The 26,826-nt window shown below is 36.8% G+C and overlaps 1 protein-coding gene across 4 annotated transcripts in view; it reads left to right on the forward strand.

Annotated features, from left to right (window-relative positions):
- The window catches only part of PDE10A (phosphodiesterase 10A), a 146,008-nt gene that overhangs the window by 91,489 nt on the left and 27,693 nt on the right, over window positions 1-26,826 (forward strand). For 2 of the 4 annotated variants that reach the window (XM_058167997.1, XM_058168010.1), the window contains exons 5-13: window positions 2,921-2,970; window positions 10,878-11,018; window positions 12,311-12,466; window positions 14,044-14,094; window positions 14,583-14,662; window positions 17,345-17,396; window positions 18,969-19,111; window positions 20,671-20,763; window positions 24,470-24,656. In XM_058167997.1, the coding sequence (XP_058023980.1) occupies window positions 2,921-2,970; window positions 10,878-11,018; window positions 12,311-12,466; window positions 14,044-14,094; window positions 14,583-14,662; window positions 17,345-17,396; window positions 18,969-19,111; window positions 20,671-20,763; window positions 24,470-24,656 (953 nt within the window). The remainder of the gene's footprint in view (window positions 1-2,920; window positions 2,971-10,877; window positions 11,019-12,310; window positions 12,467-14,043; window positions 14,095-14,582; window positions 14,663-17,344; window positions 17,397-18,968; window positions 19,112-20,670; window positions 20,764-24,469; window positions 24,657-26,826) is intronic. The other 2 variants (XM_058168001.1, XM_058168020.1) reach the window with 1 other exon arrangement.

A 26,826-nucleotide genomic window follows, 5' to 3' on the forward strand; every position in this document is an offset into this window, starting at 1 on the left:
ATCCTAAGGAGGTTCCCTGTGGTGAGAGCCACTGCAGATAACTCTTAAGGCCAACAGGAAATGATCTTTCCATGGCAGGGGACTGATATTAATATCCCCTAAATCCAGATCATGATGTCACTGCGCCAAGGCAAACACCAGATCTAATAGCAAGCAATGGCACTTAGACTTGTATACTGCTTCATAGTGCTTTTACAGCCCTCTCTATGCAGTTTACAGAGTTAGCATATTGCCTCAAACAATCTGGGTCCTCATTTTACCCACCTTGGAAGGATGGAAGGCTGAGTCAACCTTGAGCTGGTGAGATTTGAACTACTGAACTGCAGCTAGCAGTCAGCTGAAGTAGCCTGCAGTACTGCACTCTAAGCACTGGGCCACCTTGGCTCTTATCATGTGTGAACCTTGTGTGAGTTGGGCCATGAATAAGTTGGACCAGGTCCATGGCTACTGTGGTGTTCATGAACACCTGTCTGACTCAGATCCCAGGCCCAGAGATGGCAGCTTGAGCCTGGGGAACTCAGATACAGTGTCTAGTAACACAGGCAGGGATGCAGCTACACAGCAGGGAGGATGTAAGTCAGCAGCAATCTTCAGTGATCCCTAAGGCCCAGCCTCACAAAGAGATCTCATGACTGGTGATATCTGTGACAGGGCCCTTGGAGGCCCATGAGAAACTCATGAGTAAAAAACAGCCACACACCTTTCTCTGCCCTGGCGTTGTGGTTGATGCCACATTCATGATGCAAACCAGATGAGCTGTCTCACTCACTATCAAATTGTAGACGAGGCAAGCTTTATTATAGATCACCCTGGCATTCAGCAGTAGCGGCTGGAAGCCAGAGCCAACAACACTTTGGAAACCAGTTCCTGGAGTTGATCACAGGAGGCCCAAATATGGTACTGGTATAAAACAGGATCTCCCTCCTCCTCCAAGAGTGACTCTCCCCCGTCTCCACCCATGCCCTTCACCATCACAATGTCCTCCTGTACTATTTCTCTTCTCTCCCTGTTTGGATTTTTCCCCACCTCGTTTCCCGTCCCCAAGGGACTGAGAACTATCCACATCTATCCTAACCAACTTAGACAGACAGACTTTGCCTAGGTTCTGGTGCCTCTGTAGCACATTTACCGCCTCCGTCTGAGCAATTTCTCCAACCCAGCACTGCACCCAAGCCCTCCTTCACATAACACTCCGGCACCCAGAGCCAAACTTTACTAGTTATTGTGGATGTTTTAATCTGTAATCATTTCCTCAGAATAATACAGGTAGCTCTCGATTTACAGCAGTTCATTTAGTGACTGTTTGAAGTTATGATGGCACTGAAAAAAGTGCCTTAGGACTGTTTTCACACTTATGACCATTGCAGCATCCCTATGGTCAAATCGAGACCCTTGGCAATGGGCTCATATTTATGACATTTATGACCATGTCCCAGGGTCATGGGATCACCTTTTGCCATCTTGTGACAAGCAAATTGAACTGGAAAGTTAGATTCACTTAACAACCATGTTAAGTAACTTAACAACTGCCATGCTTCACTTAACAATTATAGCAAGAAAGGTCGTAAAATAGAGTAAAACTCACTTAACAAATGTCCCACTTAGCAATATAAATTTTGAGCTCAATTATGGTCGTATGCTGAGGACTACTTGTATAATGTTTTATATTTATTGTGGGTGTTTTATTATTTATAGTGTTATATGAATCATGAATAATTTAATACTTTAAACCATCATTTGATTGTTGAATGAAATTGATGACATACAAGTTTATGAATCATTTGAATGAATAAAAAATTTAACTGAATTAAAGATACTGCATCTTATTATACTGTATAATCATAAAATCATTTTTATTTTCCTAATTTGGTACAAGCTGCTATACAATTTAATAGACTAATTGGAGGAATAGGATTCTGTTACAGATAGAATCATATAATAATGATAATTTGCCTGATTGGTGTAATGATAGATTTAATAAATGCCACATATTATGTTATATCAAATTATTTGCATCTATTTATATAATTTGTGTAATTATATAATTACATAAATAAATAGGGGCAAAGAATTGCATACAAAGTTCAATGCATCCAGTTTTACTAAACTGAGGTTTCACTGTAGTGAAAAAAAGAGTATGTGTGAAAACATAAACTTAATTTTTGACATAATCAATAGTTAGTTTGCATGTATCCTTTATATGTAGGAATCAGATGGGTTTAGATGTATTTCCTGTTTTTCCTTATTTTTCCATTTTAGACACCGTTCTGTACAGTACTGGTTATTAGATACTGTTCTTAAGGAATGGATGTTGTACATTTATTCACTGAGTCTGTTTCCTGAGTGATTACATCAGAGTTAAGATTTCATTATTGATTATAGTAATGAGGTAGCAATGACTTCTGGATCCAACGAAGCTGGAATTCAAAGCAGGAAATGAGCTACAAGCTATTAACAGGAAGTAGTGGGGTAAACATGTCTGGAGCAACAAATCTGATTGGAAAATATTTTTCTTAAGTTGCTCTAGTTCTAGCACTTCAAATCCACTCTTTTGGGTAGTACAGTATAGATGACTTTTATTTTTCAGTTTCTAGTGAGTAAATTATTTAATCAGTAAAATATGTCAGCATTTAGCTTACATAGATCTGAACATTTATTTTGTTTATAATTTTGTTTCTCTTTAACAAACTTTTTGTGTAATTCTATCAACTACTTATTGATATTTAAGCATTGATATTGATATTCCAATTTCATGGAATATATGAATGCAGGATTTATTTTTTGTTATTCAGTTCTTGGTGTTTAATGCTTTATATAGTGGCTTAATATTTAAAATATATACTTGTGCTAATAGGAAAGCAATCTATTCAGAAATAGAACATACACCATTTTTAACTTTTTAAAATGATTGTTTTGGCAGCTACAAAGGCTGATGGGTTTGCACTGTATTTCCTGGGAGAATGCAATAATGTAAGTATAAATTTGAAAAACTGTAATTTATAGAAATAATCTTCTTTCCAGGGTGTTTTGTGTATTGTATTGCGCAAAGTTTCAGAGAGGATAACTATTCTAGGCCACTTAGTTTCGTAAATGTAGTTGACAAATTGAAACAGTTTTCTTCTGTGTACACTTTTCCTCTGCAATGATTTCTTTTTAAAATTTACCAAATTGTCATTTTAAATCAATCTGTATTGCAGATGGACCTTGTTGGAAACTTACTTCTAGCCCTGGATCTAAAAGCACCGTATGAATTTGTAAGCACTGAGATACAGTACTGATAGGTTATAATTTGTAGTCTAACAAATAGTGCGGCCTCTTTTAGCTCTTCTGTTATGCAAGATTTGGGCTAAATCATTCCCTGCTCAATGAGGAATCTAACTAAAGTATCTCCATCTCATGTTTTTTTTTTAAGCTTCTGCAAGAACATATTTCGGGAAGGAGATTTTCTGTTTCAAGGGTCTCCAACCTTGGCAACTTTAAGACTCCCAGGGAGTTGAAGTCCACAAGTCTTAAACTTGCCATGGTCGGAGACCCCTGCTCTTTTTAACTGATTAATTGGCTCCATTGCCAAACTGTTGTTACTATTCTTAAGTTGTATTTAATATTTACTTGAAATCTGCCTTCCTGTAAATTTAATTCTTCTCAAATTCTCTGTCCTCTAAACTTTGAATGGCCATCTCATAGTTTTTTTTAATTTATTGAAACAAAAATGGCTATACTACCTATTTCATTACCATATTTCACTGTCAAACCGGAAACATATAGTCAACAAATAAACAAATATTTACCATATGGAAGTCCTATCACCTTTAAGTTACGCTCTTAGTACTCAGATACCCCAGACATCTTAAAAATCTTCTAAGGCAAAGTATGGGAACAGCCACCAAGAAGGATCATTGTGAGGCCACTAACCTTTAATTCACATAAGATGGGGAAACCTAGCAGGAATGGATTATATCATTCACCACAACTCCTGGTTTTCTTTATTGCTTTTGTACCTTTTAAATGTTATTGTATACTGGCCAGAGTCCGTCTCTGAGAGAGATGGGCAGTTAAAAAATGTGATAGACAGACAAATAATTTTCAGAAACAGAGCTTTTTCCATCATATAATATTAATTTGTAAATTCCTGTACTATCAATAATACCCATTCATTTAATTTTCTTTTAAAATCCATTACTACCTATTGTATATGCGTATTGTTTTTTAATATTGTACTTTTCTGCAATTTAAAAATTTGAAGAATTGTTGGTATATAACAACTGGTCCCCTTAGAATATTATAATTTAATTGGCATTATCTTTCACATTTGCAAATGTCATTAGGTCCATAGTCCTTTAAAAAAGCGGAAGATAAGAAAGAGGACTGTATGGATCTATGCCTCTTGTTTAGTTGATATGAGATCTTTATTCTGAAATAGATAATAAACACAAACGCATCTTCATGCTTTAGGTATATACATGGGTAGATATTAGTTGACTTTTTGCACAAGACAGTGCCACCTAGAGATGCTTAGTATTTATAGGACAGAATTGCAAATAACAGGGATTGTTAATATTTCTGGTAAATAAAATCAAAAGAACTAAGTGGAATTTCATATGCCCAATATTCAGGGGTGAAATGCTCCCGGTTCGGACTGGATCGGCCGATCCGGTAGCGATGGTGGTGGGTGGTTCTGAGAACCGGTAGCAAAAATCCCTGCCCCCCCCCACCCATGCCCAGCTGAGCCATGCAATCATTGTAGCCTTTTTTTAACTTTTAAGAGCATTTTTTACAACCTATGCGGCCGAATAGGTTGTAAAAAATGCTTTTAAAAGGTAAAAAAAGGCTCTGATGATCCCAGCTGAGCCACGTGATTGTCAGAGCCTTTTTTTTTACTCTTTGGCCAAATAAGTTGTTAAAAAAATGCTTTTAAGAGTAAAAAAAAAGATTGTGTGCCACAGCTGATCACCCCCCCACGCGCTGTTCTACTTACCCCGTGCCTCCTTTTGGCATGCATTGTGTATGCGCACCTCGCATTTGGTATGTGGTGTGCATTGTGCATGCGCAGCCAGCGAACTGGTAGTAAACCAGTTCAGATTTTACCACTGCCAATGTTCCTTTTGGGCATCTTCTTTTGACTAGACACCCCCCTCCCATTTACCCCTAAAAAAATCACTTCTCAGAGTCAAGGCCATCTTTAGAATTTTTTTTTTTTGTTTACATTTATATCCCGCCCTTCTCCGAAGACTCAGGGCGGCTTACAGTGTATAAGGCAATAGTCTCATCCTATTTGTATATTTTTTACAAAGTCAACTTATTGCCCCCCCAACAATCTGGGTCCTCATTTTACCTACCTTATAAAGGATGGAAGGCTGAGTCAACCTTGGGCCGGGCTTGAACCTGCAGTAATTGCAGGCTCTGTGTTCTAATAACAGGCTTCTTTACCAGCCTGAGCTATTGTAGCCAATTTTGTACTATGATGGTTCCCATGTGAGGAAGAAAGTTACAAAATTTCTTTAGACTGGGTTTCATGAACCCAGTCTGGTGATGCAAATCATCTTTGGATCAAGTTAGATACTATTGTTTGTCTGCTAGAGCTTGCTTGGTATTTCATTTTTTAAGGTGAACTAAAGTTCACTGCTTCTTACTTCAAGACACATAAGCATTCATGTACGATGCAAACTTTATCATAAACCTTATTAACAGATATTATTAATATACAAGCTTAATATTAAGGTGGTATGATGTTTTATTCATGATAATACACACTATTAGTAACATAACATAACATCAGAGTTGGAAGGGACCTTGGAGGCCTTCTAGTCCAACCCCCTGCCCAGGCAGGAAACCCTACACCATCTCAGTCAGATGGTTATCCAACATTTTCTTAAAAATTTCCAGTGTTGGAGCATTCACAACTTCTGAAGGCAAGTTGTTCCACTTATTAATTGTTCTAACTGTCAGGAAATTTCTCCTTAGTTCTAAGTTGCTTCTTTCTTTGATCAGTTTCCACCCATTGCTTCTTGTTCTACCCTCAGGTGCTTTGGTGAACAGCCCGACTCCCTCTTCTTTGTGGCAGCCCCTGAGATATTGGAACACAGCTATCATGTCTCCCCTAGTCCTTCTTTTTGTTAAACTAGACATACCCAGTTCCTGCAACCGTTCTTCATATGTTTTATCCTCCAGTCCCCTAATCATCTTTGTTGCTCTTCTCTGCACTCTTTCTAGAGTCTCAACATCTTTTTTACATCGTGGCGACCAAAACTGGATGCAATATTCCAAGTGTGGCCTTACCAAGGCATTATAAAGTGGCACTAACACTTCACGTGATCTTGATTCTATCCCTCTGTTTATGCAGCCCAGAACTGTGTTGGCTTTTTTAACAGCTGCTGCACACTGCTGGCTCATATCTAAATGGTTATCCACTAGGACTCCAAGATCCCTCTCACAGGTACTACTATTGAGCAAGGTACCACATATACGGTACTGGTGCATTTTGTTTTTGGCCTAAATGTAGAACCTTACTTTTTCACTGTTGAATTTCATTTTGTTAGATAGCCCAATGTTCAAGTCTGTCAAGATCTTTCTGTAACTTGAGCCTATCTTCTGGAGTGTTGGCTATTCCTGCCAGCTTGGTGTCATCTGCAAATTTGATGAGTTCCCCATCTATCCCCTCGTCCAAGTCATTGATGAAGATGTTGAAGAGTACTGGGCCTAAAGCAGAGCCTTGGGGTACTCCACTGCATACTTCCCTCCATGTGGATGTAGTTCCATTGAGGACTACATGTTGAGTGCGGTTGGTCAGCCAGTTACGAATCCATCTGGTGGTGGTGCTGTCTAACCCACATTTTTCTACTTTATCTAGTAGTAGGTTATGGTCTACTTTATCAAATGCTTTACTGAAGTCCAAGTAAATTATATCGACAGCATTCCTCTGGTCTACTAATTTTGTCAGTCTTATCAGGTTGGGCTGATACATAGTTCACTTATCTCAGACATACAATCTACATCTTTTTGAGAAAAAGAGATACGTGTGCTTGGTCATATACAGAGTCAGCTTTTCCATAAGTACTTTCTTTTTGCTGGAAAGAAAAGTTTTTTGCTAGATACAGAGGAGTTCTGATCCTTTTAGAAAAAGCAGAAGTTGTATGCCAAAATTAAGGAAATAGAATAGAATAGAATAGAATAGAATAGAATAGAATAGAATAGAATTTTTTATTGGCCAAATGTGATTGGACACACAAGGAGATGATGATTATTCTATCTCAAAGGCCAGGAGGACCTGAATGTTATAATCACAAGGATGTATGCTAAATAACCAGCAGGTTGTATTATGTATTTCTCCCCCATTTTTTGTATAGAATCTAGCTTTGACTTTGAGAAGAAAATAGGAGAGTTTTTCTCATGTATATCAGAATCAAGGAGAGAATGTGGAGTAAGACAAAGATAGGTAGAGGAACTATCAAACAGTTTCCCTAAAACAGATCCATATTATATAGACACAGAGTAGAGGAGATTCTCCTTGGGTAGAGGAGTTGGAGATTTCTGCTTTTTACCTCAGAAGCCCAACTTGGCTTTCTCTACATAATGTCATGCTAATCAATATTACAGGATCTGATCCAAGTTGGTCAACAGAGGTTTAGCCTTCTGAGCTTTCAGACTTGTGCTGGAGCCCATCCTCTAGGAACTTCTCTCTCACCACATATTCTGACACATATACTGTATTTGCCTTCATTCATAATCAATATTGCATTAAATTTCACTTTCCTGACATGATTAATTACTTGTCATTTCACTAGAGCTATTTTATTTATATTGAACTATTTGGAACGCTCAGCATATTTCTGTTCAATACTTTTATGTATTGGCAATGAAACCTCCTTTCAATTATTCTTATAGACAAGCCAAGTAAATATAGAATTACATAAATTATGTAGTTGTTGTTAGTTGTGAAGTTGTATCCGACTCATAGCGACGCCATGGACGATGTTCCTCCAGGCCTTCCTGTCACCTACCATCCTCTTGAGTCCATTTAAGCGCACGCCTCCTGCTTCAGTGACTCCATCCAACCACCTCATTCTCTGTCGTCCCTTTCTTCTTTTGCTCTCAATCTTTCCCAGCATTAGGCTCTTCTCCAATAATTCCTTCCTTCTCATTAGGTGGCCAAAGTATTTGAGTTTCATCTTCAGGATCTGGCCTTCTAAAGAGCAGTCAGGTCTGATGATCTCTAGGACTGACCGGTTTGATCGCCTTGCAGTCCAAGGAACTCACAGGATTCATCTCCAGCATCATAGTTCAAAGGCCTCAATTCTTTGGCACTCAGCCTTTCTTATGGTCCAAGTTTCACAGCCATTTGAAGAAATGTATAAATACAAATATGATTCATGAAAAATATTATTCAGTTAGGTGACAATAGTGAATGGAGATAATGAAACTGGAATGGTAGAACATGAGAAGGAAAAGTACAGGAAAAACTAGTTAAGTTTGAATCAGAATAGCAACTGTTGAGTATCTGCTTAGAAAAAAGTGTTCTTTAACACTAGGTTCATGAGTCTACTTGTGCATATATATGACAAAGAAATAATATAAATCTGAAACGCATGCTTCATTTGTTTACTCAAGATGACATGCTGAGAGAAGTAGTGAAGGATATAAAGGGAATAAGAGATTATGAATACTGATTTCCTACAGGTCTTAACTGAATACTCAACAGTGAGGTTTTGAAATTGATCGACACAAGTATTCATCACCCAAAACATATTTGCTAATGTTCAGGTGTTGATCCTCAATATTGTAGGGGAAGAACTTATCTGATTTGCAATGTCTGTGGTGATATAAATGAATTCAAATATTTGGGATTCCCCCTCCCTCCTTTCATATGAGGTTTAAAGAATTATCACTGGTAGCAGCTTAAAAAGTACTGCTCCTATTGCAGTGTTTCGTAACTTCATAAAAATCACTTTCACTCAGGTGAAAGTGAACATAGATTAGCAACAAGCCAGCCTTCTTAATTGTAAGAGCACTGTAAGACATTTAGATAAATGCACTTCCATATTTCATTTATTTATTGTATTTATTGATTTTGGGCCACTTCAATCACGAAGTGATTTTTGATAGTTTACAGAGTAGATAGTTTACAAAACAGATAAATAACATCAAGTAAATAAAACCAAACAAACACTCACTTAAAGAATACATTGGCCTACACAGGGGGGAGTGGGGGGAGAGAATAATAGGACAGGTAGTCCTTGACTTACATCCATTTGTTTAGCATTTATTTGAAGTTATAATGGCACTGGGGAAAAAGTGAGTTAGTGACTGGTCCTTGCATTTACTACCATTGCCCCATCCCCATGATCACATGATTGAAACCTCGGCACTTGGCAAATGGCATGTGCCATTTACAATGGTTACAGTGCCCTGGGGTCATGAGATCACTGTTTGTGATCTTCCCAACCAACCTCTGATAAGCAAAGCCAATGGGGGACACTGGATTTGCTTAAGAACTGCATGATTCACTTAACAGCCATGGCCAAAATATTGTAAAATCAGGTGTGGCAGCTGCTTTGTGTAGCAATGGAAATTCTGATCCCGTAAGTCTAGGACTATCTGTGCAAACAGATTTCACACTAGATTACTAATGTGGAGCAACCCAATTTTTCCTGAAAGAGCCTGAAAAAAACCTAAGTTTTTGTTATGGAAGCTCTAAAAATAAGCGGCCTGGTGGCCTAGTGGTAAAGATGCTCGCCTCCCACTCAGAAGGTTGAGAATTCAATCCTAGGTAGCAGAAGATGTTTCTCTCCTAGGGTGCAAAGAAAAAATATCTTTTGAGAACTCTGCTTGGCGTCAGGAAGGGCATCTGGCCGGTAAACGCTCAGCTCCATCCTGTTGTTCTGACTCTACCTAAAATTAAGGGATTACTAGGTCTAAAAAAGGAGTTATGGAAGCTCTAAAAGGTCAAGATCAGATGAGTCTCAGGGCAGGAATAAGAGCACATGCTATTACTGAGAAGGTCCCACAAAGTGATAGTGCTTTGCTGTGACATGGTCAAGCAGAAGTTATAGAGACAATCTGTCCCATAGGTAACTGGAATTATTTTGAGTGTACAGAATTCTATAAGGCATCCTAATGCATGGAAAGATATTACTGATATGTGGCAATGGAATTAGAAATTATTACTTCACAGAAGGAGTAGTGGAAGCTTGGAACCAACTTCCATCGGTAAATGTTTAAACATGCTTGGGATAAAAACGTGTCTATCATCTGCCAAAAAATTAAAAATAATAGCATGTTTTCCCGAAAATAAGACCCTGTCTTATATTTTTTTGAACCCTGAAATAAGCTCAAAAGCCCGATTGGGCTTATTATCAGGGGATGTGTTATTTTGGGGAAACAAGATAATAATAATAAAATAAAATAAGAAAGAAAGAAAGAAAAAAGAAAAAATGAAAACTTTAAAGGGCAAACTCGATGGACTACTGGTTCTTTTTCTGCTGTCAATTTTCTATGTATTCTATGCAGTGTAACTTATTTATATTTTAAGTTCTTTTTTATTTTCTTCTCCACAGTTTCATATTTAAATTCACATGATATTGTAATGGGTTTGATTATACAGACTTGAGGTAGGTACAGGCTGTGAGCTTTCAGATGATCATTATGGCATATAGAATATTAATTATGAATTAGACCTATGTAATAATAGATTGACTCACATAGGCAATCTGTTACTCTTCATCAGGCTGCGTGAGATCTACTTGAAACAAAACAATTTTTGTCATATTTCTAGCAGCACAAACATTTAACATGAGCTGTTTGATTTTGATTTCATATTTGTTTAATGATTTATTGTGGAACAAATTAATTGGACTTTCTTTTTTTCCCCTTTTGCTATTCAGAGTCTTTGCATGTTCACACCACCAAGAGTGAAGGATGGACAACCAATACTTGTTCCTGTAGGACCAGTTAAATACGGCACCACAATATCTGCTCACGTAGCCAAATCTAAGAAAACACTATTAATAGAAGATATTTTGGGGGTAAATGGTTATCTTCCTTAAAAATAATTTAACAGCTGTAATTAGATTTGGTAATTTAGTTGTTAAGTGAATTGGTTGCTAAGTAAAATAGCAACTGTGTTTATGACCTGTATAGGCTTTGCTTTGCTTTACAGAGCTGCGAAGGTTGTACAGGTAAGAATTGGTCACAAAATTACTTTTTCATTGTTGTCATAACTGCAAATGGTCACTAAATAATGCAGTCACTTAACAATGGCTACTTTTATCCCAATTCCTCAGTTTACATTTGCATTTACATTTTCATTCTCAATCTCCCTGCCTTTAATTTTGCTGCAACTCCCATTTTCATACTTTGACTGAAAGTTTGGTAGCAAATACTGTTTTATCAGCATGGGACTAAAGTGTATGCATTATTTGATAAATATGTATGCTGTGTATTCAAGACTATCATTCAGTAAATAAAATTGTATAGATGTAAAAACTAAGGGCTACTGTCAGAAAAAGAAAGAGGAGAAATTCACTAAAAGCAATCAAGTCCATCGCAAACATGGTCACTTAGGGTGGTTTAGAAAATGTGATAAATAAATAAATAAATAAAATTTAAATAATAAATAAATAAATAAATAAATAAATGAATGAATGAATGTAGAGTTTCCTCCATTCTTTTTTATGGTAAGAACAGTGCTGAAGAGAAGTCACTGACCAATGCAGATCATTTCATTCGAAGGGTCCATATATTTCTCCATGCATCTTATCAACGTAATGTGCTTTCTGCACTGGCCATTAAAGCTTGATGGTGATGATCATTGCAATTCTTTGCCACAATTTAGCATCAAGTGTTTTACATTAAATTATAATAATTATAATTATTTAAATTACATGCATATCTTTTATTTTATTATTTTTTGTCATGTTTATGTAGTGTATATTGGAAGCGGTGACCTTTTGAGAGCTTATGCAACGAAATTTCACTTTAATGTATGCTGATTAGGGTACATTTAAAGTGACAATAAAGCAGGGCTGTCAAACTCAACGGCCCATGGGCTGGATGTGCCATGCTCTGGCCACACCCACACCCAGTTTAGCAAAGAGGAAAAGAGTCCTGATACATCATGTGATGCCACGTGATGACATGAGTTTGACAGTCCTGCAATAAAGTTATTCTAAGTTCTACTTTTCAACTCTGGACAGAATCTCTGGGAGAGAATCAGTAAATTTTTGCTTAAATATTTAGCTAACCAGTTATTAATAAAACTTTCATTTTAAATGAACTAAATATTATATCATTAATAAAACAGCACTTGCCTTTCTAGGATGAACGGTTTCCAAAAGGAACTGGGCTGGAATCAGGGACTCGTATCAAGTCTGTACTTTGTTTGCCAATTGTGACCGTGCTTGGAGATCTAATTGGTATCCTGGAGCTTTATCGAAAATGGGGTAATGAAACTTTCCATCTCAGTCACCAAGAGGTAAATCTTAAATGTAGCAGTGAGCATATTCATATATAATTCTTTTTGGGGATATTGTGGTGATAGCATCTGAGTTGTATTTCAAATAAAATAGGTTAGGGTTAAACCAAGGTGTTTTTTTTTTTTAAATTTTTGTTTCCATATCATTTTTTACTCTCGGCTTTGGGTAACTTGGCATTTTAAAGGCAGTGTATTTGGCAGTGATGGCTAGCCTTTTCTGGACCGAGTGCCCAAAGCGCACGCATGTGCGTGCCTGAACCCATAAAATGCAATGCATGCACAGCCCCCTCCCACACGGCCCTGTGCATGCATGTGCCCCCCCGTGCCCCATGATGCTCGTGCTGCCTGCGCACCTGCCACACCCCCACACACGTGTGCAGCTCCATGCATGTGTGTGCACCCCACACATGTGCCCCACTCCTCATGCATGTACGCACACACCCCGCACATGCCCGCCCCTGCGTGATAGTGATCCAAAGACTAGCTGGTTGGTGGGAGGTGTGCGCATGTGCAGCAGAGCTGAACTGGGGTGACAGCTCGCGTGCCCACAGAGAGGGCGCTGCATGCCACCTCTGGCACATGTGCCATTGGTTCGCTATCATCACCATGGACATTAATATGATTAAGTAGTGCTATCTTTCCACAAAGACTATGAGATGGGAGGAGCTATTATTTTGTATTAAATGATCAACTATATTAAATGAAAGCATTTCATTTACATTTCCAACTGTATTACAGGCATTGACTGTTTTGAATCTGGAACACTTTTGTCATAGGTAGAAGAGAATCAGAACATTTTCAAAAGGTGGTAAGGCAGGAGTGGGCAACTCTGGTCCCTTTATAACCTGTGGACTTCAACTCCCAGAATTCCTGAGTCAGCCATCGATCGTAAAGGGACCACAGTTGCCCACCCCTGTTGTAAGGGAGATTTCAGACAAGATGACTCCAAAGGTTTTGCACATTTCTATAGTCTTTTATAGGGGCTGCGGTGGCTCAGTGGCTAAGACTGCTGAGCTTGTTGATCGAAAGGTCAGCAGTTCAGCGGTTCGGATCTCTAGTGCTGCATAACGGGGTGAGCTCCTGTTACTTGTCCCAGCTTCTGCCAACCTAGCAGTTTGAAAGGACATAAAAAATGCAAGTAGAAAAACAGGGACCACCTTTGGTGAGAAGGTAACAGCGTTTTTTGTGCCATTGGCATTGAGTCACATAATCACGGAAGACGTCTTCGGACAGCGCTGGCACATATGTGCGAGGGAACCTTTACCTTATAGTCTTTTATATAATGATATTTTAACGTTATTGTTTTAATTCATGTTCTTATTTTAATTTTCTGCTAGATAACTTGAGTAGTGTATTTATCAAGTAGATCCTAAAAATGTAATATTTAATGGAAAAATAAATAACATAAATAATGTAACCCAGTTACCTAGTTGTCATTTAAACTGGTAAACCTTTTTGCTAGAAGCATAACTTTCATTATTGCTTTCGTAACCCAAATATGGGTAAATGTTGCTAGAATTTTCAAAACACAAATTTCATTGTCTTCCAAGTAAACAAAAGTTTGTGGTTTTTTTCAGGTTGCAGTAGCAAACCTTGCGTGGGTCTCAGTAGCAATGCATCAAGTAGAGGTAAGTTTCTGGATTAAATGTTAATTTTCCTAGGAAGAATAACTTAATATTATTAGTTTGTTCTGTAATATTTGGATATTGCAAAAAAAAAAAAGTGGACATTAAGCTGAAGGCCTTTTTTTATCATTTGTGTATTTCTAATAATTCCTTCTAATTTGAGATCACTCCAGATCAGGTTTGCATTTTGAGCTAATACTCCACTTTTCTGAAAAAAAAAAAAAGGCAGTGAGTAATTTTCAGGTCAGTGCCATTTTTCAAATGTATGATTAGAGGAGTTGTTGTTGTTGTTGTTATTATTATTATTATTATCATTATTATTATTATTATTAAGGTCCACAATGAACCTCAAATTGAAGTACGACATATGTGAGGCTTGAATTTTACATATGTATTTCCTTGCTTTATTTCTTTTTAGCAAATCCTAGACAGGTAATAGCTATGTTTGTAGATTCATTCTGATTCTGTCCTTCTGCTTAAATAAGCAATAGTGTTCCCAACATTTGCATCAGGTATCCAAGGGTTTGGCCAAACAGACTGAACTGAATGACTTCCTGCTTGACGTATCAAAGTAAGTGTCATGAAAGTGAGTCTCTACAGCCATATTATGATTATTTTTAAATAATTAATATAGATATATTTATCGTGGTTTATTCATTGCTCTGGAAATTGGTTTAAGAATATTCACTGTGCAGTTGCATACAATATGAATAAGGAGAGGTTATTATAAATAGTCCTCATTTAGTGACTGCCTCATATAGTGACTGTTCATAGTTATGATGATGTTGAAAAAGTAATTTTGCAACCAATTCTCCCATTTCCAACATTTGCAGGTCTGTAAAGCAAAAGAAAGAATATCATAAACACAGTCATGGTTTCACATAGCATTGATTTTAATTTTAATTATGGTCACTAAATAAGAACCACCTATATAGTCATAAATTAAATCTAGGAACAGGTCCACATGATCATTATTTTATAATAGGCAGTATAATTTCCACTCAAATAATATTCTATAATACAGTCTACAATAAAGCTGCAACCTTGACACAAGTGAGGACGGGATGGGAATAGAGGATTAGGGTACGATACAATATCACATTTCTTTTTGGAATTCTGCAGCCACCAGTAACTTGCAAGATGCAGCACCCAAAAGAAAGAAGGTGCCTTTCCTTCCAAGGAAATTGACAGCCCAGATAAGAACCAAGTATAAAGTCCCAGCAAGCAGAAACACAGCCTGAAAATGTGCAAGTGTTTTACAAATGGGCCATTAACAGAGGGAGGAAAAAAATAGATAGAATTGCAGAGAGAAGAAAAAAGACTGAATAGGTTTTGTAAGAAGAAAACTCTGATATATAGTCAATTGCACAGTCAATACTATAGGGCGGTGATGACTAACCTTTTTGCCATTGTGTGCCAAAAGCAGGGGGAATATGGGGGGGGGGACGTGCGTGCCCACATTCATAATTCTATGCACCCCGCCACCCTGCACATGTGTGCATGACGCCCGTACTCCCCCTTCTTTTGGCATGCGATGGCATGGTGGGCCCATTTTTCACTGTCCCCAGGCTCCAGAACCTTTCTAGGAGTCTGGGGAGGGTGAAAATGGCCTTCCCAACCGCCCCGGAGGCCGTCCGGAGGCCGAAAACAGCCCGTTTCCTGACTTCTGGAGGGCCTCTGGGGTGGTGGGCAAGGTCGTTTTCACCCTCCCCAGACTCCTAAAAAGGCTCTGGAACCTGGGAAGAGTGCAAAATGGGCCTCCCCCCCCCGAGGCCCTCTGGAGGCCATAAACAGGCGGTTTGCCAACTTCCGGTGGGCCCAGAAGGTCCGAAAATCAGCTCGCCGGCATGCACATGCATTGTGGAGCTGAGCTCACGTGCCAACCAATATGGCTCTGTGTGCCACCTGTGGCACGCGTGCCATAGGTTCGCCATCATGGCTATAAGGCATAGTATTAGTTACTGTAATAGTATAATATAGAGGAAATATTGTAATATTAATTGTAAAAGTATAGGATAGGGATTAGAGGAAATGGCCCATATATGCACATGTATGTGGGCATGTGTGTGCACGCACGCACACATCTTACTGAACATTACCTTTATAGAATATTTTTGGTTTTCAAAATAAAAAGTCCCCCCTGTATGTTGTTGTTAGTTGTGAAGTCATGTCCAACCCATCATGGACAACGTTCCTTCAGGCCTTCCTGTCCTCTATCATCCTCTGGAGTCTATTTAAACTCATGCCAACTGCTTCAGTGACTCCATCCAGCCACCTCATTGTCTGTTGTCCCATTCTTCTTTTGCCCTCCATCTTTCCCAGCATTAGGCTCTTCTCCAGTGAGTCCTTCCTTCTCATTAGGTGGCCAAAGTATTTGAGTTTCATCTTCAAGATCTGGCCTTCTAAAGGGCAGTCAGGGTTGATCTAAGAAACCACTTGATCCAGGATTCAGTGCTTTTCGTCTCTCTTGAATCTAATTTGGTACGACTTAAAAAAGAATCCGTGACACAGACACCATTCCAAACCAGGTATTCTAGATCAAGAATTGGAGAATGCATTATGCATTAATTCTACACACGGACCCTAATTTGTATTTGGGTTGACAGATCTACATTTGTTTTATTTAGGATTTTTTTTCCTGCATCCAGTAGCATCTGACAATGATGTCAGATACTGATTTAAAACCTGACCAATTAGGAAATAAACTTATAATTTAGGGACCACCGTCCCTCCTGAGCCTCTTGTTCTGTCAACCATGCAGCTATGGACTGTGCTCCCTCTTATCTGATTGTTCCCTAGGCGGCATCTCTTTCCCAGTCTCCCAAGGTCATGCCCACAAGCCATTACAGCAAGCCACTGGATCACCCGGATAACCTCCGTAAGGAATATTCTAGGCATCTGCTGATAAAATTGCGTTCAAAGTTGGACAACTGCTGCCAAGGTGATGGAACTTTAATCAGTTCCTTGGGAGAAATCCCAAATTTCCACTGGAAACTCATAGGGATTAGTAGTTGCCTTTGGTGTACCAATCTTATAGGTCTTATATATGATTCATAACTCCTTTCATTGTTAGAGATAACTTTTGGACCCCAATAGCTAGAAAATTAGATCAGTAAAAAAACTTATAGCTTTCTGAAATAAGTAAAAAAATTTTTTTTAAATTAGTAAATTTAAAACAATCTAGATCATGATAAAAGTTTGAAAATAATTTCATTACAATAAGAAATTTGGTTTTTTTCCCCTTCTTCTACAGAACCTACTTTGATAACATAGTTGCAATAGATTCTCTACTTGAAAATATAATGGTAAGGTAACTTTTATTTAAATTTCAGTATTATTCAGGCCATATAATCTTTGAAATGGGGTATACAGAATTTACGTTATTGTTATTTCTGACCTATATACGTCTCTCCTTCATTCAGCAATTATGCTTTCATAATTTAAAGTTTTTACAAACAATATAAAACATGTATACAAGTTTTCAAAGTGGGAAGAGCAGCTAGGTAATTTTTAACGATATGATTATGGATCTGATATCTAACTTTTGATATGTTACCTGGAAAAAATGATGACAATGGTATAAATAATGGTAGAGATAGCATGATGGGATTCAAAGCAAAATAACATTTGTCTCTAAAATTATTTCATATGCTTCAAAATGAATCTGAGACACTTTGGAGTAACTTACTCTATAACAACGAGCACTTGCCAACAGTAGCTTGGAACAAACTTGAGCAGAGCTATGTTCATTAATTCTTCCTGTCTCAAAAAAAAAAAAGGGTTTTTGCTAATTCTTCCTTTCCTTAGTAAACCCTTGTCCCAGCAGCAGATAACCTCTAGCGAGTTGGAGGTCTCTTTAGAAGATGGCATCGGAGGAAAGGAGAATTAACAAAACATGAAGAGGAGCTTTTGATTATTAAATGTTTATAACATTTATATTTATTTATTTATAAAATACTAAATAAAATAAATAAAATAAAATAAATAAATAACATTTATATCCTGCCATTTATTTAAACTCTCAGCAGGAGACAACATTAACAACAAACAAAATACAAAACTTTAATATGTAATGTAAAATTAGTATTAAATTCAATAATTAAAAGTCTAGCAACAGAAATGTCTCTCTAGAGATCTTTAAATGCTTAAATTGTAGAGATTCAAAGTTACATGTTGAACTGAACCTTTTATTTATTCTCTTAATAGTAACTTTATATGTTAGAACTTGCTTGACTATTTGTTTAAGTACATTTTATAAAAACAGTGATAAATTACTTTCTTTCAGCTTGCTTTTTCATTATATAAATATATGTTATTGGGAAAGAAATGTAATTTGAGCTAAATATGTGTTTTTATCTGCACCATGCTTTTGGAAAAAAAGAGTATCAGTATTATAGTCTTTATTAAATATAAAAATACAGATGTTGTTTAAAGAGCTTTTTGTTACAAATTGTTATATTATTTATTATTTACTACCGGAATAATGCAGTGACTTGAACATTATCCCAAGGAAAAAAAATAGTTTGCATTTGCCCTTTGAATAATCAATCATCAAACATCAAAATTTTAGTTAGATTAAAATTCCCAATATCTGAAGTTTTTATGTACCATATTTGTGAAGATTGAGAGGTTTTAGGATCTCATCGTCTGCGATTGCAGACTGGTGAAGCCTGATCTTGGAGCAAATAGTTTAATCAAAGTTAATGGGTCTCTCAACATGAAATCACAGGTAAGCAGAACATGCCTATAGTATATAACCATCTACCTATTGCCATACAGAAATTGTATATATTTTAAGGTTAATTACTCTCAGTATACAAGACAATTTCGGCCTTGTCCCATGCCCACTTTGGTTAATCCAGCTTTGCTCTTTGTAGATATATGCAAAAAACCTGGTGAATGCAGACCGCTGTGCCCTCTTCCAGGTAGATCAGAAGAACAATGAGTTGTATTCAGACTTGTTTGATATTGGAGAAGTACATGAAGGGAAGCCTGTCTTCAGGAAGACCAAAGAAATAAGGTAAGAAGAGTAGTCTGTTTTTACAAGTTTCATACTTTAATTCAACTTCTGTCTGTATTTACAGATACTGTGACAGTTTTCATCATTCTATGATTTCATTCTCATTGAAGTTAATGGAGGATTTTTAAGCACCTAGAAATGAACAAGGTGATTACTAGAAGCCAACATGGGTTTGTTAAAACAAATCATATCAGACAATCTTGTTGCCTTCTTTGATAAAGACCAGCGAAATGCTATGGACATAGTATACTTGGACTTCAGTAAGGCTTTTGACAAAGTAAACCACATCAGACTTCTTGATAAGATAAAAAAAATGTGGGATAGACAGTACCACCACCAAATAAATCCACAATTGGCTGACCAAGAAATTTTCTGACAATGAGAACAATTAATCACTGAAATAGTTTTTCCCCTGGAGTTGTGGATGGTCCATCATTGGAGTTTTTCAAAAATGGACAATGATTTGACTGGGATGGTGTAAGGTTTCTTGTCTTGAGTAGGGGGTTGGACTAGAAGACCTCTGAGGTGCCCTCCAGCCCTATGATTCTATGTTCTGTCAATTTAAAGAATATCTATCTGTATTTCCAGATACTTTAGGAATTTAGATGGAGATGGGAAATAGTTATTTGGTAATAGAGATTGGTTCTGTGTGATTGAAAAGGCAATTTCTCAGCATTGTGTACCATAATATTAATGATGGCATAGAAAACAATTTTCTCTATTCTTTGAATAAGCAATGCATTTTTCATAACTGCCTCCTTAATTTCATAGCATGGAATCATCTTCCACCAAATATAGCCTATTTTTTTTAGTGATTCCAAAGTCTCTCTTGAAAAACCTGGTATTACTTTTTGAAATTCCTCTTCTTTAAAACTTAGTTCAGAGGGGCTAAAACCAAAGAAGAGCAACCCTTTGTATTTTCCCAGGGGATCAAATTAATGTTACATTTTTGAGATTTTTTTCCCCCTTAAATTCTACATGGAAAATGTGCATTGACCGTGTCAATCCTCTTAGGAAACATGGGGGCTTACTTAAGGCTTTCCACTCCAGAGTCTAGGCAAAAGTGATATCCCTACCTACTGTTTTAACAAAATACAGACTTTTAATCTAAATATAATCTAGGGAATCTGTTCAGGGAAGAGAAAACCTATTGGGTTATTTGGTCATTTCACAAGGCGTTACAAATTTAGCATAACATCAGTGACACTATATTGTGCAGAATATTTTCCAGGAAATCTTTTGGGAATGAGGTGACTCATGAGGGCACCTGGCTCAGGGAAAACAGTAGTCTTAAAATATCTTCATTACTATAAAAGTACTTTGGGAGCAGATCCTGCTACAGTGAGATGTTGATGATATTATTGCTTCGTTCTTGATCTTATTAATTTGTGTGTATATATACACAAATTAATAAGCTCTATTAAAATAGCTCTAACTTTGCCTTTTGTCCCAACTTGTGAGATACTATCTAGAGATGAATGACATTCATCAGTTACAAGTGTTACTGTTTCGTATCAGCATATTGCTTTAATAGGGTGTATCTCTTTACATATATGCAGATTTTCTATTGAAAAAGGAATAGCTGGTCAAGTAGCAAGAACTGGTGAAGTCCTCAACATACCCGATGCCTATGCAGATCCACGTTTTAACAGGTAGAAATTCATTAGGCTTTCAGCATACATTTGGCATGTGTACAATATTTAATGCATTTTTATGCAGTTGATTTTTAAAATGATTTTAGTTCTTCAGGTAAGACAAATTCTCTTCTCTCTCAGAGGCATTTCTTAGTTTTGGGATGGTAACTCAAGTTAAACATGCTCTGAAATGCTGATGTTTATTTACACAGGATAGTCTCAGTGGCATAAATGTCTATGGAGATTCTCAATCACCCAGGTCATGATTGTCCCAATGGGGCTTTTCAAAAGGCAAGTGGACCTTTTTGGTTTTTTCTCAAAAATATTTTGCTTCTCATGCAAGAAGCTTCTTCAGTTCTCATTCTCAGAAGCGAAAAAGTTTCTTGGATGAGAAAAAACAACAACAAGGCAATCCAGTTGCCTTTTGAAAAGCACCTTTGGGACTTTGTAGCATAGATATATAGTTTTGTTCTGTTCCAGGCCAGGAGCTAAAAGGATGCTTGCTCTAGGAGAACAAATCAGCCATTTCTCTTCGAGAAACTTTTTTTTAAAAATCCAGCCAATGTATTCGTAGTGACATCCCAAGGTTGAGGAATGTCTTCTATACAGAAGAGAAATATATGGTAAGAAAGTTTCTGCTATTTCCAGTGTATCCAGTTTCCAGAAGAAATGTGGCTCAAACCAGGACTAACAATTCCTGAAGATAGGTTTTGTGTGTGTGTGTCTGATAGCAATGTTTATAGCTTTCTCCCCTCATAGGTGTGAGCGCATTCAGTTCTGGAAATGTCCCGTCTATAGGATTAGATGGAAAAGGCTAACAAGGGCTACCTTTGGAAGCAAGCTTTCTTCCTAGACACCCTGAGTTTTTCTTCCCTTAATCAAGGGAAGAAAGTTTGGAGCTCTTGAAAGAAGCTGAGGGAAATACATTAAAAGAAAGAGCATGCGTGCAAACCAGAAGTAAAAAAAAAAAAAAAAGTAAGTGGAGAGAAACATTTTAACATTCATGTTTAACCACCATAATTTCTGTTCCATTTTTCATGCTGTGGAGCATTATTGATTTGGCCATTTCATCTCTCCCCTAATGTTGGGAAATGCTGGATTTGAATTCAACTGGCCAAGAGTCTTAAGTTCCTACAAAGTATTTCAACTTGTCTTCTCTTATCCTTCAATTTGGAGGCCCACACAAGTAAAAATCATGTCTGTTTTTGTGTCAGAGGAAGCACTTCATGAACAGAATCCTTCTTTAATATTTAATGAAGAGTTCATTTGTATCAACAATTGAGATTGTAGACACATGGAGCAGCATTTGATAGTGATCTAGAAGGCAGGAGAACATTCTTTTTACCCTACCTCAGGCATTAAAGGAATAATAGAAAGAAAAAAGGCATAGTTTTTCCCCCCACATAATTCTTCTTTATTTGGTTATTGTATTATTTTCCTTCAGAATCAACATTCTGTTACTTCTAGAGACTTAAGAACCAGACACCAATCATTCTGCAGCAAAATGCCCTTCTTATGCTTGTGAACTGTGCTTAATCATTGTATCAAAGTTTTGAGCATTGCAGTGTAGCACTGATAGCAATTCCAGGTTCAAAAATATCTATGTGAATAACACCATCTATGTCCCAAAAACTGTAACCATAGATTTTTACTTACCAAATCTGAGTTTTGAATTTTTGAAAGTGAAACTTTGTGTTGATATTTCATGGACTGATCCTTCATTTCTAAGTCATAACAATAAGACTATGTTTTGTTAACTTGCCACAATGCTGTGAAGAAATTCCTCACCTAAATTCTGATGACAATTGGTGGCAAATTTCAACTCTTAAGCTTTTATCTCTTCCATCAGCATGTGAAGAACACAGTTTGCAGAAACCTTCAGATATCGAAGAATGTCAATAATACAGATCTTAAATGCTGATAAACATCAATAATGTGACTCATAGCTTGACAGAAATTTTGACTTCTTTTACATAGAACATCTTGACTTCTTTTACATAGAACATCTCTGAAAAAGGGATTCTATATAGAAGGGACTCAAACTTTAGCCCAACTCTAGCTCTCATTTTCCTCTGGAACCCTGAAAAATAAATTGTCTACAGTCATAGTTCTTTGGGAATTAGAATACCGAATATTCCATCCACTTCTAGAGGAAATCATGGCTTATTCCTTCAGATATCTTGAAGGTAGTTAAACATGTGATGCATTATCCTGTTGTTGTTGTTTTGTTTTTTGACATCCCTGAGGTGAATGTCCTCATGCCTAGAAGGGGAGAAAAGGAAATTCTTATGTACTGAATTTCAGTTCTTCTCATAGGCAAGAAATCATTTTGCCCAACCTGTGAGACAATCCTGATCCTCTCTAACCATTGATACTATTGATCAAGGTGGCCAGTACTTCTATTTTAGCAAGCAACTTTTTTATTTTTATTTTGTTGATTTGCCTATTATAATCTCCTACCTTGGCATTACCTTGGAGATCTAAAGAAGTCCTACCTCCTTAGGAAATGTTTCCTAGCCTTGCCTATTCAGCATCAGAGGCTGGACTTTTTCTGAACTAAATGCCCTCCCACAAGAGCAACATTTCCAGGTAAGAATTTCTTTTTTCCAACACTGGATATAAAATTGGATCCCTGATCAAAGTTAGAGAGCATATTTACCTAAGGACAGGAAGTGTTCATAGATATCATTTTAAGACATAGATTGTTTAAAAGAAACAGCTGTTTCCTTTAATGTAAATAATCTCCAGCTACCAATTAAAGATAAAATATATTTATAGTTTTGCATTAAAACTGATGTATGTTTGCTGAAGATTGTTTTCTTTATGAATTAATATGGGAATTATATTATCCCTTTAAAATATTGTTACCAGGAGAATGAATGCTAATTATTTGATTTTTGAAAAGTTCATACATTTGCAAATGAAAAGCATATTCATAATATACAGCTAATGAGGTGGTTAAATCATAGGCTTTGAAATCTTTGAGGTGTACTACATTTAACTTCTGCTTAAGTTTGCCAATTTGTCATATGTACGTTACATGTCTAATAGATTTATAAAACTGCACAGAATGTAGTTTTTCATTAGGATAAATCACTTATTTACACTTCTGCTTCAGCTTAATATTATTATTTTTCCCAAAAACTTTCTCAAGTCAACTGCATCCCTAAGTGCCAGAGACAACTTAATATGTATATCCCATACACTATTGGAATTATTTATTAATTGGAAGAAAATAATGCTGTTAACTTTGCAAGATTGTTGTGTGCATTTTAACAAATCAATGTATATGAAATAGTTTGAATAGGACCAGAGGAATCCTAACATTCATGTGTTATGAAATGGTGGGACCACTTTTTTTGTTTCCTTCACATGTTTTTTTTTCAATTATCTTTATTTTCCTACAACTGTGAAAATATTGCTACCAGGGCCAGCCTCCTTTAATGACTTTTGGAAAGAGGTATTATGGTGAAAAGTAAGGAGTGGGGTGTTAGATCCACTGGAGTAGCAACTGCTGATAAAGATTAATGCTGGCCTCTAAGGACAGCCTTTCTTTTATGAAGGAAGGTTGACTGCACATACACATCTATGTGACTTCCCAAGGGGCCATTGGATTACTCATTAAAAAAATGTTCAGTACTATTGTTAATAAAATGAATGCATTACCATGAAATGAATGACTGTTTTTTCTTTTCTTATTCTTTCCTCCCTTTCTATTTTCTAGGGAGGTAGATCTCTACACAGGCTACACAACAAGGAATATTTTATGCATGCCTATTGTGAGTCGAGGAAGTGTCATAGGTGTTGTGCAGATGGTGAACAAATTAACTGGAAGTGCCTTTTCTAAAACGGATGAGAACAATTTTAAAATGTTTGCGGTCTTTTGTGCTTTGGCATTACACTGTGCTAATGTAAGTTTTGCTCTAGAAAAATAGCAAGATGAACCAAAATAACATTATTTTTAATATAATATATTGACCGCTAATAATTAGTACATTGGGTGATTACAAGAACTAAACTGATTCTGATATTGTGGGATTGTTTGTATTAAGTTCTTGATTTAAAATATTTAAACATTTTTATTTCTTTGATAAGGATAATGATGATGATGATGATGTGCCAATGAGATAGTGTTGACTCTTAGTTATCAAACAATTTACTCCAGGATGATTTACCTCAAACCTAGTTATTCAGGTCTTCCAACAGTGCACCCATCTTTAATAGAGTCTGTCCATCTTGCTGCTTATCATTCTTTTTTCTTTCCTTCCATCTCTATGGGGAGTTAGATTTTCACACAAAGTATGATAATTTGATTTTGATTATTTGTGCCTCAAGTGGGAACTCTGGGTTGATTTTTTTCAATTATCCATTTGTTTGTCTATTTTTGATTATCCAGAGTTTTCTCAGGAGTCTTCTCTAAAACCAAAGTTCAAAAACAACAGTCCTCTTTATATTCTACATTTTCCAAGTCCAACTTTCACATCGTGAAAGTGTCACACAGAAAAGCCCAATTCTGATCTTTGTAGGTGAAGACATTACAACATCTTAATATCTTTTCCAAGGTCTTCATAACTACTCTACTAGGTGTACAGATGGTCCTAGACCTATGACACAATTGATCCCAAAATTAAGTTGTTAAGTGAGTTTTACCCCATTTTATGACTTTTCTTGCCACAGTTGATGAGCGAATCACTGCTAAGTTAGTAATACAATTGTTAAGTAAATCTTGCTTCCCATTGACTTTGTTTGTCAGAAGGTTGCAAAAGGTGATCACATAACCCCAGAACACTGCAATCGTCATAAATAGGAGTCAATTGCCAAGCATCTGAATTTTTATCACAGGATCTTGGGGATGTTGCAACAGTTGTAAAAGTGTGAAAAATGGCCATAAGTCACTTTTTTCAGTGCATTGCAATTTCAAATGGTCACAAAACAAAGTTGTTAGTCAAGGGCTATCCGTACAGAATAATAGAATTACAGAGTTGGAAGGGACTTTGGAGGTCTTCTAGTCCAACCTTCTGCTCAAGCAGGATATCCTATAGCATTTCAGACAAATAGGGGTTCAATCTCTTCTTAAAAACCTCTAGTGTTGGACACCCACAGCTTTTGGAGGCAAGTTATTCCACTGATTAATTGTTCTAACTGTCAGGAAATTCTGCTTAGTTCTAGACTGGTTCTCTCCCTGATCAGTTTCCATCCATTGCGTCTTGTCCTGCCTTTGGGTGCTTTGGAGAATAGGTTGACCCTCTCTTTGTGGCAGCCCCTTAGATATTGCAACATTGCTATCACCCCAAGTCCTTCTTTTCATTAAACTAGACATATCCAATTCCTACAACCATTTTTCATATATTTTAGTCTACAGCAGGGGTGTCCAAACTTGGTCCCTTTAAGACTTGTGGACTTCAACTCCCAGAGTTCCTCAGCCAGCTTTGCTGGCTGAGGGACTCTGGGAGTTGAAGTCCACAAGTCTTAAAGGGACCAAGTTTGGACACCCCTGGTCTACAGCATAAAATACAGCATATTTCATTCTTGACCATTACTTCATTTACTGTTAATAGTTGGTCCTAAAAGGCAGTTTGAATTGGATGATCCTAAGCATTATTTTATAGGCATGGAAAATTAATAATATTTTGTGATATTTTGCACACACTGTTAAGCCTCCTAAGTAAACTCATGTCTTTCCATTTGCTGGCCAGATTCACTGATATACTTTGGTTAGAAGTTTTCAGATTTTCCTTTTGTTGCTTGCCATATTTCTGCAGATATCCTATCAATTTAGACTGGTAATAACAGAATGCTGATCTAATGTTATCTTCTGGTATTACAGATTCTTATAATTTGGGAATATCTCCAGTATCTTCTTGGATTTTAACTTAATGTCAGGATAAACCTTTCATCTTTGTCTGATCTTCTTCAGTTACTTTCTGCACATTTATATCCTTTTGCATATCAATTAAGTTTGGAGTCACTTTGTAAAGTTCCTTTCTCAGGTGTTTGCCTTCCTTGGCTATGATTTCTTCTTGGCAATTTCCACCATTTGGTCTGACATACTGTTTGCTTTCTTTTATTTCTTGGTTTTCC

Source organism: Ahaetulla prasina, chromosome 1 (genome assembly GCF_028640845.1).
Source record: "Ahaetulla prasina isolate Xishuangbanna chromosome 1, ASM2864084v1, whole genome shotgun sequence".
Taxonomy (NCBI): Eukaryota; Metazoa; Chordata; class Lepidosauria; order Squamata; family Colubridae; genus Ahaetulla; species Ahaetulla prasina.